Below are 13,038 nucleotides of genomic sequence, written 5' to 3' on the forward strand. Positions count from 1 at the left end.
TTCCACTGAGTTCCCTGGTCAGACTGTGCCACTCCCTTGGCTCTGCAGATGAGCAAAGCAGCTGCAATGGTTGGGGCTATTTGGGCACTGCAGGTAGGAACTTGGTTTTGCCACGATTCAAGTGCTGCTTGTTGAAAGCCCCTCTGTGCTTCTCCATTACAATCAGATTCCCAGTGCTCAAGTCCTATAGATTCCCCTACAATCCCTGTGGGGAAAGACCAGAATGGGTGCTCCCGTAAAGTGACGCACAATGCTGGGGGAGCTGGATGTCCTCTCTGGGCTTTCTTTTCCCACTAGAAGAACCACAGACTTAGAGGGGACCTCTCAATGTGGTGCTCCATTGTCCCAGGGGGTGGGTGTACTGTGGTCTGCACTCCCTGACCCTCAGATGCTATCTGTCTTGGCCTATGTGGTTCAGGGGGCGCTTCTGCCTCATCTCTGTGTTCCAGGATTCTTTCAGTGGTGTCTTGTCCATGTTGGACAAGAATAGTTGTTGGTTGTTCTTGTGAGAGGGAGCCAAGTCAGGAGGGACTTACGTCACCTTGGTGATGCCACTCTCCTCTTCTGTCTCTTCTTGTAAGGACACGGATATTATTGGATCAAAGCTTCACCCTTATGACCTCAGTTTACCTTCAAAAAGGCCCTACCTCCAAATACAGTCACACTGAGGGATGGGGATTCAATATATGAATTTTAGGGAGACACAAACATTCATTTCCTAACAAGGGAGAGTTTACTGACTTTGCTGTGGAGTGGCCGTCTGGGTTGTTTCTTGAGAAATTCTATGACAGTGTCTTTAGGTCTTTCCTCTAGGGCTGGTTGGATTCTTCAAAAGAGCCTTTCAATTTCTGGCCTGCAAAGTAGTTTGGCTGCCAGCATTCTGAAAAATGGCACTGGGAAAGACAAGTGAAGTCTCAGCACTCACTATTTGGTACGCAGGGGTTCACTTAATCATCTTGTTCTGTTCTATTAGCCTGACCTTCAACTTTGTCTAGAGTTCTCTCATCCAAAGGTCCTCCAGGCTATTGCTGAGGTGGAAGCAGAGCATCTGCTTAATGGAGGGAATGAATACGGGGACCTAGGGACCTAACTGCTGTCAGACGACTTTCATCATTCCTCCTTGTTTTGGCCTCTTGCTCTCCAGTATATGGTGCTGTCAGTTCCTGTGGCTTTTGAAGTTTCTGTGATATAAATTGTATTGGCTGTGAACTTCTCCACTGATCAGTCTCAAGAGCTAAGTGAGTTACTACTGTCCATTTGCTGTATAGCTTCCACAATTTTATCACTTTTATCTTGTCTTTTGTTCTTCTTCTTCTTGCAGATTTAAAAAAAAAGAAAAATCCCCTTTAGTCTTGTGTGGGCTTTGGGTTGGAGCAAAACTAGATGTGTATTTAATCCTTTATTTTAACTCAGAAGCTTTCATTCTTTTCTGTAATAGTAACTTCCAGTTACTTAGTTTCAGTTCTCTATATAAAGAGATTGATTACTTACTGCTAGTTCCTTCTTTCCATATTGCCCCCTTCTCACGTGCTTTGGATGTATATCTTGGCCATATTTCATCAAGTAGTTTTCAAAAGAAGAGCTCATTGGCAGTTGTACCAAGAAGAGGATAAGGCAGGTGGGGTGGAGGACGAACAGTATCTACTAGGCAAATGCAGCTTCAAATACTCCTTTCCCGACCCAACTGTTAGCCTGAAACCTTTTTAAAAAATTCTAGAGCCACTACTGCTCCTAGGTATTAGAGTCCTTGAATCTTTGCAAGTCAATTTGTTGCCTTTGTACTCAGCTCTTCACTGGCTAGCTTTGTGGCCTTGGTTAATTTCCTTACTGTTTCGAACCTTGGTTTCTCATTTAAATGGTGACTATAATTCCTACCTCAGGACTGTCATGAGGACAAGACCAGGCCTGTCTGATCAACAGGTATCATTTCCTTTTTCCTCCCTTTCCCCAGTGTTCCTTTCCTTTTCTTCAGGTAAATGTGTAAGATCCTTTGCCTGCTGCCCCAACACCCCAGACGTGCAGTGGTCTAAGACCCTAGTTTTTGCAAAGCTAGACAGAGACAGAAGCAAGCGTCGAACCCAGGAAGCTGACTGCCGGGCCCGCTCTTTCTTGAGGGACCCAAGTCCTGAGCCCTTCCCCACCTGCCCTGGGTGGGACAGCAGCTACTGTCACCTTCCTGGCACTCACATTCGCTAACCTTGCAGACAAGAACAGTCCCTAAGACAAGAGGGTAACCTTCTGTGCAGGGCTTCAGCTGGCAAAGTAATCTGTCTCGAAGCAGTAACTTCTCTCAGGGGAGAAAAATATAAGGTACAGTCACCTCTAACCTCAGTAAAATCATGTTCACGCTCCAGCGCCTTTCAGTAAACCGGCCGCTTGGCATTTTGTATTGATGGGACTTGTTCACGATTAAATGTGCTGCTGTCTTCTGAATAAAAAAGGCCAAGTGCCAGACAGGTTTACTTCTCCCCCACCTCCTGGAAGGTGGGTCATGAATGAAGGACTGAGAGACTTGGGAGTAGAATTAACGGGACACTGAGGAAGCCTGCTGTGGCTGCGTGAGTGCTCGTAGACAAAAAATTTAAAGCAGCAAATTTCAGTATGGAGTCAATCATGTGTGCGTCCCCATGCTTAACACGTGATTCTAGCCATTGTGACGATGAGACTAAAAAGAATGTGATGTGAAATACCTACTTAAATTGTGGCACCTGTAGACAATGGAATATTAGGTAGTCATTAAAAAGGATGATGTCGATCCGTATGTTAACATTACATTTTGTCAAGCAAAAAAGGTTACAAAGCAACACACAGTGTGACTGTTTAATACAAACCTGACCGTGTGTGTGTTCGGGGAGGTGGATGGAAGGACAGTCACTGCAGTGCTTAGCATGGCTGCCTGACAGTAAGATTTCAGGTTATCTTGTGCTTTTTTGTTTTATTTCATTTATTTCGATACATACGAGCATATATAATTTTTAGAACCCCTAAAGCTATTTTTATTTAAATAAAAAGAGCAGACTCTCTTTGCTTTGCATTTTCTCTTGGTGAGATCGTTCACTTCCACTGTCTGCAATTGTAAAACCTGAGACGATGACTTTGCGCACCGATTGTTCGTTGTGGGGATGAAGTATGAAAGCAGGCTCACCGCTCGCGACCTGTTGGGCTCCGCTTCTGTGTAAAGAGGGAAAACATTTTCCCCCTTAAAAAGGAAATGGGAGGTAGAGAGGCATGAGGAAATCTGTCACTGACTCAGGTTGAATTCCGAAATCCGTTTCGTGGCCGAGACCAGGGCTGCTGGTTGGGCTGCTCTGGGGGCACTTTTCATGAGTGTATGTGACCCACAGACATTTTAGGACTGGTACTGACTGGAACTGGACGTGGTGGCTCTGCCTTTAAGGCCCACGTCCTCATTTGTCACTAGGGGGAGACTAGTGTTCACCGTTAGGCCTGCAGTGAGGGTTACCTAGAGAATGTGGGGCCTGCTGCACAGACTCAGCACGCGGAGGTGTTTTCCAGGCGGTCAAGTGTTCTCAGCCTGCGAAGAGACGGGAGATAATGCTGCACATTTGGATGTAGAAAAGCAGCCGGTGTGCTGCTTTCTCCAGGCATGTATTTGATTATGTGTCTGTTAAAACCAACTTCTGTAACAAGTCTGTAAACTTAAGCTTTTGGAACTTTCATAGAATGAAACAAACATGCTGCTGACATACACAACTAACATAGAGTAATGTCAGACCGCCTGTCCTCCCCACCCCCGTCAGAGGGACTCCCGGAGTGGACGTAGCTACCAGCACACATGGGATTTGCAGTCCGTACTGATGCTGGACAATTTTCCAGGAAGCCCTCAGACTTACAGGGATATTTCGAAATGCTTTTTGCTGTTGCAGAGTCTCAGCTAGTCTCTTGTCCTTCAAAGCATGGATCTGATGATCTGCAACCCTAGATTTACGTGAATGTAAAAGAAGGACCAACTAGAGGATGGGAGAAGAAAAGGCCTCAGAGCACCAGATGCTCTTCTTCTGATATTGGCTTCTGGCAAAAATCAGTTTTATTGCCAACAGATAAACTCTTGTTAAAATGGGCCAAATACCATACTTGTTAGACATCAGTAACAGCTCGTACCACTTCTAGTGTTTCATGTTCCACAGGCCCCGCTTTAAGAACCTCACACACACACGCTCATTCATTCCTCACAATCATTGCATGAAGGAGGCACTCTTTTCATCTCCATTTTATAGATAGGAAACTTGTTGAGAGGCAGTGCGTTTACTTGTCCCAAGTCACACGTCTGTCAAGAAACTACTTCATTAGAGTAACAGCTGTTTATAGAGAATATCATAGTTTATGCAATGTCTTTCACATGTGACCACATCTGCTCCTTGCACCTGCTGAGAGGGGTATCTATCTCACGTTATCAATGGGAGACAGTAGCTCAAGGTGAGGGGACTCGTCCGAAGCTTCAGAGTTCATAGAGGAGCCCAGGTTTTCGGAGCCCAGATTGTGAGCTCTTTCATAAATTTAGGGGTCTGTGAATTCCTCACAAAATTTGTTTTCAATTACACGCTAACCTTAAAAAAAACAAACCTTTGGAAATGAAAATTTGCAATTTGAAAGATGTTTTCAGAGAACATTCCGGCTTTGGTTTTAAGTTGTACATTTCAGTATTCTTTTGAGTTAGTAGAAATTTTTTCCTTTAAAAGTGGTTCGTTCATTCTCCCATTTAAGAAACAGCTTTATCAGGCTCTTTCACTGGTTAATATATTTTTTTAAATCTCATTTTCTATTCAAATAGATTTGGTCTGTTTTCGATATGGCTCGATCTTTTTAAACTTCTAGGTGATTTAACAAGGTGAACTAAAAGCAGAGGTATTTGGGTTTGAGGTGGTTGCTAAGAAGTCGTTCAATACAGATCGAATACAAGCTGCAGCTTTAACGGTTTCATGCCGAGGCCCTGAGATCACACCTGACTGATCTTTATGAGGCAGCTGTTGGCCTGGAGAGCACATATCTCTGGCCAGGCCATGGAGGCACCAAGTGCCATCGATGCTAGAAAAAGTCCTCAGCAGTTAGGAGAGAAGCCGAAGCTTCTAGTGGCAGAAAGGCTGCAGGAGATCTACCCATGCAGAGCTTTAAAAGTTCTGCATATTTGCACAAGGCTAGGAGACTCCAAGGAAGCCTGAGGATGAGCTGGAAAGAGGTAGGAATTCTCCTGAGCCCTGAAATGAAAATTCAGATGAAACAATGACTACTATCCCTTAGTAATGGGCGAGTCTTTGGCAATTTTGTTTTAAAATCTTCTCTAAATTGTCATTTAAAAATAAACCTCACATGTGAATGCCTTTGTAATTTTACAAAGGACTTGTCTGTACCTTACGCATTTTGATCCATTTAGGTAAATACGACAGCTGAGAAAATGGAGGCCTAGAGATGCTTGTGTTAAGTCAAGGTCACACTGCAGGGAGAGGCCAGCACGCTCTCTATTCTCTCTCCAGTTATGTGCGCTAAGAGCCATTATGGTATATGCTTTATTAGTTTAATAGTTTCATTTTTAAAGGGAAAACAAGCATAATCGAGAAGTAGCTAAATTCCCTAAACTACACTCATGGAAAGCCTCTCTAGTTCCACAGTGAGCCCATGAGAAAGCCAATGCCATTTGCCGTGTGGCAGTTTAATGAAATGGCAAACGGCACCCAGGAGGAAATGAATAGTGTCACAGATTGGAAACCCAAACCTGTAAATTCATGGCAAATGTCACCGCATTTACAGGGAGAGAAAAAAACATTACGTGATTCTTCTTCGTATGCTGAAGATTTTATTTCTTGAAACTCTTAGGGGAATCAATTCCATTTAATAAACCTTTGTAAAATGCCACAGAAGCGAGGGGTGCAGAGTTAAGCCATGCTCTTTCAGAACTGACCCTCTCCAGGCTGAGTCTCCTTAGATTACCTGGACGTTACAAAGAGGCAGTTCTATAAGATACCTTTGAAAAAGCCAGTCTTTCCCCCATTTTTAGATTTGGGCCTGTTTTGCTTTTTTTTTTTTTTTGCTTTCATATGAGTTGAATTCATCTTTCTCTATTTAAAACAAATCAACATCTATCTTAAAGAATTAAAATGCAGGGAACAGCTTCTGTGGGAGGAAATCTTGACTTAGGATCACACCACCCAAGACACAAGTATGTCACACTCTGCCTGCACAGGAGAGACAAAAGGGAAGCCACAGCTTTACAGTTCTCAAGAGTAGGGGAAGTACAGACAATAAAAAATGTGAAATTAAGGATGTCTGTAATGGCTCACAGTAGACGGTAGACACACAAATGAAAAAGGCTGGTTTCAAGCTTGAAACACACACAACCTCAATTCCTCTCTCCTATCACACTGTTATAAACACCAGGAACCAGAATGGTTTCCATTGAAACAAAAGCTCGTTTTCTTGTGCTGGAATGGTTATGTAGTCAAAGTCTGTCAGTTTTCATAGGTTCCAACCTGACTTTGTGTCCCTACAGCATATAAATAACCTACTCCTAAGTTTACTCTTCCAATGACAATACCTAGTTTTATTTCATGAATCATGATGTCTAAATGAGTTGATTAATTTGTTTTTGTCACTGTGTCTGAGTCAAAGTAGGTCACCTGCAGGCCGCATGCAGAATTTAGAAACTGGGTACACGACTTAAGCCTTGAAAACTGAAGTGGTTTGTTGAGAACACGCAGGAAAGGGTGGCATGGAGCGCTGAGAGCCAGAGGCTCCCTGCATGACAGCAGCCACCCGGCCACCGCTCTGAAAACAGGTTCCAGTCTCTGCAGCTGCAGGATGAGGGTGAAGCTTCGTGCTGGGGAACAGAGTAGGTCCACTTGCTTTGCTCAGCCTCTCTGCTGAGCAGTCAAGACATCTGGAATCTATTTCCTGCCAGGGACAATACTGCATCAAGGTAGACTGGTGTGGCTGTTATTTTAGCGTCTTTACCATGTACGGGCCTTGTAATCTGTAGCCAATCTTTCTGTAGTAATTTCTGGTGCCAACCCCTGTGAAGAAGCAAAAATGCAAAAGTAAGAAAAGACTACTAAGTATGATAACTCAAAAGCCAACAAATGCTCCCTTCATAGCCATAGTCCTTCCTTCTCCCACTCTCACAGATGAAACTACATTCTAGATCAAATCTCATTTTAATAAGTTTGGACCATTTCTATTATTTTGAATTCAAGATGCATTAAAATATAGAAACTGTATTTCAGAGCCTGCACATTTACAGTCCTGCTGGCACCACGCACCACTACTTCAGCTGGGTTTAATGTGTGATGTCCACATTCCAAAGGCAGGCCGACAGCACCGTGCTTTCCTGGGAGTTGGAAGGGAGCAGAGGTGCAGGGGAACGCCCCCCGCAGAGCCGCTGGTGGCAGAGGTATGCTTAGCGAACAGGGCCTGTGCTTTAGCGTCGATGCCGTACTCACGCCTCGTGAGTGACAACTGCAGCACAATATCACCAGTCACATTAAATTAATGCTACCTAACTCGCATTTTATTAGTTTTATAGTTTTGTTTGCTTAATGGGTACATTTATTTTGATATATGAGCAGTGGAAGCACCAGTTTATACTAGTTTTATGTTTGTATACACTGAAGGAATATAGCTGATTTAAGTCAATCCTAAAGATCTGTGAACTTTTTCTTTAAAAGAACTATGTATTATGTTTGAGAAACACTAAATGATGCCTCAAATTAAAACAATCACATAGGAAAAAGCATGGCTTATATGGTAGTATCTATAGGAGTGGTGAAGAGAACAGGCTGTTGATCAGTTAGATAAGACCTGTACTTGTCGTTTTATAGGTCCAGGGCTGGGCCACTTATTTAATTTCCCTGAACCTTCATTTTATCATCTGTAATGACAGACCTATGTTTTTAAGGATCTTGACTATTAAATGAGTCCATGAAAAGTGATTAGCCCAGGGTCTGGAAAAGGCCAACTCCTCAGAAACACTGGCTGTTACTGTTTAAAGCTCTTCCTGTTATGGTGTCCACTTAGATGTCCAGCTTCATCTCGTGCCACTACTCTCCCCTTAAACTCCATGTTCCAGTCTTGGTGAATTTTTGTCTGGTTCTTTACCTTTCAGGCCTTTGTTCTAGCAAATTAATTAAACCTGAGGAGGGGGTTGTAGAACTTCCAATGTATAGCCCAGTGGTCAGAAGCACAGGTTAACAACTCGGACTTGCGACTGGCATCTGAAGTAGCCGTCTTGTGGGACTGAGCTCTTAACCTGGGAGGTGTGACACTGTCTCCACGGAGATAGCGTAGGAATTGAGTTTAATTGTAGGACACCCAGCTGGTGTTGCAGAATTGGATGATGTGTGGAAAACCACATCTTGTGTCAGCAGTCTTGTAGTATTCAGGGAATACTGTGTAAAGTAAGTGAAAACAAAGAAAACAGTTTTTCTTCAGTGCTTTGCCTCCCACAGTGGACTGTGATGGTTGGTCTGCCTCAATACCTGGGGTGAGCTCTGTTCACTTTGCTCATCACTTTGTACTCCTAGTGACCAGTATTGTACATGAAATCAAGTAATTGTTAGCTCTTTCAATTCTAGCCTAATGCTTTAGCCCAAACATTTGCTATTAAGGAGTAGGATTTCCAATCATGTTTTGTTTCCTACTCCCTTCAAAAATTTTCAACTATTAAATGAAACCGAAGCTGATAGGATGGCGGTAACAGAAAGAACACTGGAGAATTTCCCTTCTAATCCAAGGATTACTGATACTCATCTTGCACAATTATACTTTGAATTCAACATTGTGGCTAGGGGTAGAGCAGAGAGAAGACAAAAACATGAACAAATAATGGGTCACACAGCAGCTCAGAGCCATTGAATATAAGAGGACATCTCGAAATCCTCAGAGGAGCACCGACACTTCACCATTTATACTATCTCCGAAAAGTCTGTATCCATAAGCATAGCCTATGATCCAGCAATTACACTCCCAACTGAAAAGAGAAACGAATGCTTACATCCAACGAATGACATGCTATTCATAATATCCAAAACAGGACAGAACCAAAATATCAGCAGTAGAATTGTGATATTTTCATGATGTATATTATACAGCAATGAAAAAAAACTGTAGCTATCTACAACATTGATAACTGTCACACACCTAATTTTGCATGAAAGAAACCGGATATAAAAGATGCCATCAACACAAAGTTCAAACACAGGCAAAATTAATTTCGTGGTGACAGAAGTTAGAATATTGGTTACATTTGGAAGACGCTATGGACTGAAAGGGGGAACAAGCGAGTCTTTTGGAGTGCTGCTAAAAATGAATCTTGATCTGAATTAGTGACATGGGAACATACACATGAAAAAAGTAATCACGTGGTACACTTAAAATGTACTTTACTGCATGTAATATCTCAAAAACACGCGTGAAGGGGCACATGCATTTAACAGATGTTCCAATGTGTTTTGAGAGCTCAATGTGTCCAAAAAGTTCAGCAAAATAAGGCAGGAAGAGAGGCTGGTAGTTAAACTGCTGTCGGTGATCATTATCATACAGATGCCTCCGAAGCCATTCAATGCAGTGCTTCCATTTCTAGAATCCTACTTGTGAAAGACTAGTCTACCTCCCTTTCTCCATAGGTCAGCATGCAAACTGACCTATGCTCTGTGACATGACAGTGTCAGTAGAGGCAAAGGCACTTCAAACTTAAAACCCGATTTTTCCTCATCTTCGTCAACATATAGAGACTATTAGCATGGGCAGGTGAATCTAAGGATTTTGATCAAAAGAGAGAGATTAACTTAAAACAGCAATCAGACTGATCACTTTTAAATATCTGAGAACAGAATAAAAGTTCCAGGTCAGAGATTTTTATCTGTTCTATTCACTGTAGAATTGGTAGTAATACCCGGCGCATATTATGTACTCAAATATTCTTTTCAATGAATGAATAAGTAATCAAGGGTAGAAACAGGGAGACCAGTATTGTGATAATCTAGGTAAGATGTGGTAAAAAGTAGCTAGAATCTGGAAATGTTTTTAAGGCAGGGTCAAAAGAATGTTGATCGTTGCAGGGTGTGACATAAAAAGAGAGGTCCAAGATGCTGCTGATGGAATGGCTATTAGACATTCATGTGGAGATGTTGAGTAACAGGTGATTTTGGAGGCCTTTCTTGCTCTTAAAGAGGCATAGGGGCAGATGGTCTCTTCTAGGATGTTGTCTTGCAAGGGGAACTGGCTGAGGAGGAAGCAGATGTTTGGAGGACGGCAGAGTGGGCAGGTGGACATAATCTGGGTCCCTTTTTGATACTGCTGAAACCATGCATTTACCCAGCCCTGAAGGAACTCTACCTACAGAGTTGTTATGAAATATGTTTTCCATTCAGTTTAAGCCATTTTGTTTTGGTAATTTTTTGTGTTGTGAAATACACATAAAATTTACCACTTTAATCATTTTAAAGTGTACAGTTCAGTGGTATTAAATACATTTACACTGCTGTGCACTCGTCTCTAGAACTCTTCATCTTGTAAAACAAACTCCATACCCATTAAACACTAACCCCCAATCTGCCCCACCCCTGGCAACCACCATTCTACTTCTGTCTCTGAATCTGACTATTCTGGGAACCTCATGGAAGTGGAATCATGCAGTATTTGTCTTTTCGTGACTGGCTTATTTCATTTGGCTTATCTTCAAGGTTCCATGTTGTGTTTAAGCCATTTTGAGTTTCCTATTACTTATAAGTGAATATATTATAACTTACATGTAAGCTTGAGGACAGGGAGTGATGAAGTCAAGTTACCATTTAAAATCAGAATTCAGAGCAGTAATTCAGGCGATGCTACTCTCCTCCTTAAAATTGCTAATGGTGTGTCTCAAGAAAAAGCTCAAATTCCTCAGCCTGTATACAAAGTCATTTCCTGCCACAGCTGACCTTACTCCATAGCTGACCTTACTATTTACAGTCCGGGATTACCACACCAGGCATAAGTTCCCTGAGCCACCATGCTGGCTTTGCTGTACCCCCTCAGCAGCAGCCACCTCCGCAGCGCACTCTTTCATGCTTGAAGCCCCAGCTGAGACACCACTACTGCCAGAGGACCTCTGCACCTACTTCCCCTATCCACAAGGAAGCCGGAATTCATACCCCCCTCTCTCCATGCCAGCTGTTCTAGTCTAGTAACTGCGCTGCTTTATTTTACTTGTACGTCTACCTCTCCTTTTAGAATGTAAGCTCTTGGAAGTCAATGACTCTTATTAGACTTAGTGCAATGTTTGGCATGTAATCAACATGCACCAAATGCCTGCAGACTTATTAAGAGGCAAACCTTGTTTTATTGTGCTTTGCTTCACTATGCTTCACTTTATTGCACTTCGCAGATATTGCATTTTCACCAACATTGAGGCAAGACCTTCCACCAGCAAAAAGGTTGACTTGCTGAAGGCTCAGATGAATTAACATGGTTAAAATGTTCAGACTACCCAAAACAATCTATAGACTCCAATGCAATCAAAATACCAATAGCATTTTTCACAGAACTAGAACAAATAATCCTAAAATTTATATGGCACCACTAAAGACAACGAAATAGCCATAGTAATCCTGAGAAAGAACAAAGTTGGAGGAATCGCGCTACTTGAGATCAAACTGTACTACAAGGCTATAGTAATCAAAACAGCATGGTATTGGCATCAAAACAGACACATAGATCAATGGAACTGAACAGAGTCCAGAAATAAAATCACGCTTATATGGTCAATTAATCTATGACAAAGGAGGAAAGGAGATACAGTCTCTTTGATAAATGGCACTGGGAAAACTGAAGAGATACATGCAAAACAATGAAACTAGACCACTCTCTCTTATACTATATACAAGAACAAACGCAAAATGGATTAAAGACTTAATTGTAAGGCCCGAAACCATACAACTGCTAGAAAAAAACATAGGCAGTAAACTCCTGACATCGCTCTTAGCAATACTTTTTTGGGTATGTCTCCTCAAGCAAGGGAAAGAAGAGAGAAAAACAAATGGGACTACATCTAAAGAATTTTTGCACAGTGAAGGAAACCATCAACAAACTGAAAAGACCTACTGAACAGGAGATATTCCACAATGATACATCCCATAAGGAATTAATATGCAAACTATAAGGGACTCACAACTTAATACCAAAAAGACAATCCAATTAAAGAATGGGCAGGGGACTTGAATTGACATCTCTCTGTTGGGAAATACAGATGGCCAATAGACATGAAAAGATGCTCAACATCACTAATCATCAGAAAATGCAAATTAAAACCACAATGAGATGTCACCTCACAATTGTCAATAAATCAGCAAAAGTGTTGGCAAGGATATGGAGAAAAGGGAACCTTCCTGCACTGTTGGTGGGATTGTAAACTGGTACAGCCACTATGAACACAGTATGAGGGTGCTTCAAAAAATTAAAAAAAGAACTACCATATGACCTGGAAATTCTACTTCTGGGTATTTATCTGAACAAATCTAAACACTAATTAGAAGAGATATATGCAGCACTATTTACAACAGCCAAGATATGGAAGCTCTCTAAGTAGACGAATGGATAAAGATGTAGAATAACAATGGAATATTACTCAGCCATAAAAAGAATGAAATCTTGCCATTTGAGAAAACATGGATAAACCAGAGGGTATTATGCTAAGTGAAATAAGTCAGACAAATACCATGATTTCACTTATATGTGGAATCTAAAAAACAATAAGTGAATAGACAACAGAAACTTGTAGATTAGAGAACAAACTGATGGTTGCCAGATGGGACGGGGGTTGGGGGATGGTGAAAAGGTGAGGGGATTAGGATGTACAAATTGCCAGTGACAGAAACAGTCACAGGGATGTAAATAAAGCACAGCACAGGGATTATAGTCACTCACACTGTAATAACTGTGCACGGTGTCAGATGGGCACCAGACTTATCGGGTCATCACTTTGTAAGATATATAAATGTCTAACCACCATGTTGTACACCTGAAACTAATAATATTGCATGTCAACCAAAA

At 41.9% G+C, this 13,038-nt stretch overlaps 1 protein-coding gene across 1 annotated transcript in view; it reads right to left on the minus strand.

Annotated features, from left to right (window-relative positions):
• Nucleotides 1–5,781: 5,781 nt before the first annotated feature.
• ELP3 (elongator acetyltransferase complex subunit 3) overlaps nt 5,782–13,038 on the minus strand; it is a 77,720-nt gene continuing 70,463 nt past the window's right edge. The window contains exon 14 of the mRNA XM_011359340.2: nt 5,782–7,025. Within this exon, the coding sequence (XP_011357642.2) occupies nt 6,949–7,025 (77 nt within the window). The 3' untranslated portion in view covers nt 5,782–6,948. The remainder of the gene's footprint in view (nt 7,026–13,038) is intronic.

Source organism: Pteropus vampyrus, unplaced genomic scaffold (genome assembly GCF_000151845.1).
Source record: "Pteropus vampyrus isolate Shadow unplaced genomic scaffold, Pvam_2.0 Scaffold47, whole genome shotgun sequence".
NCBI lineage: Eukaryota > Metazoa > Chordata > Mammalia > Chiroptera > Pteropodidae > Pteropus > Pteropus vampyrus.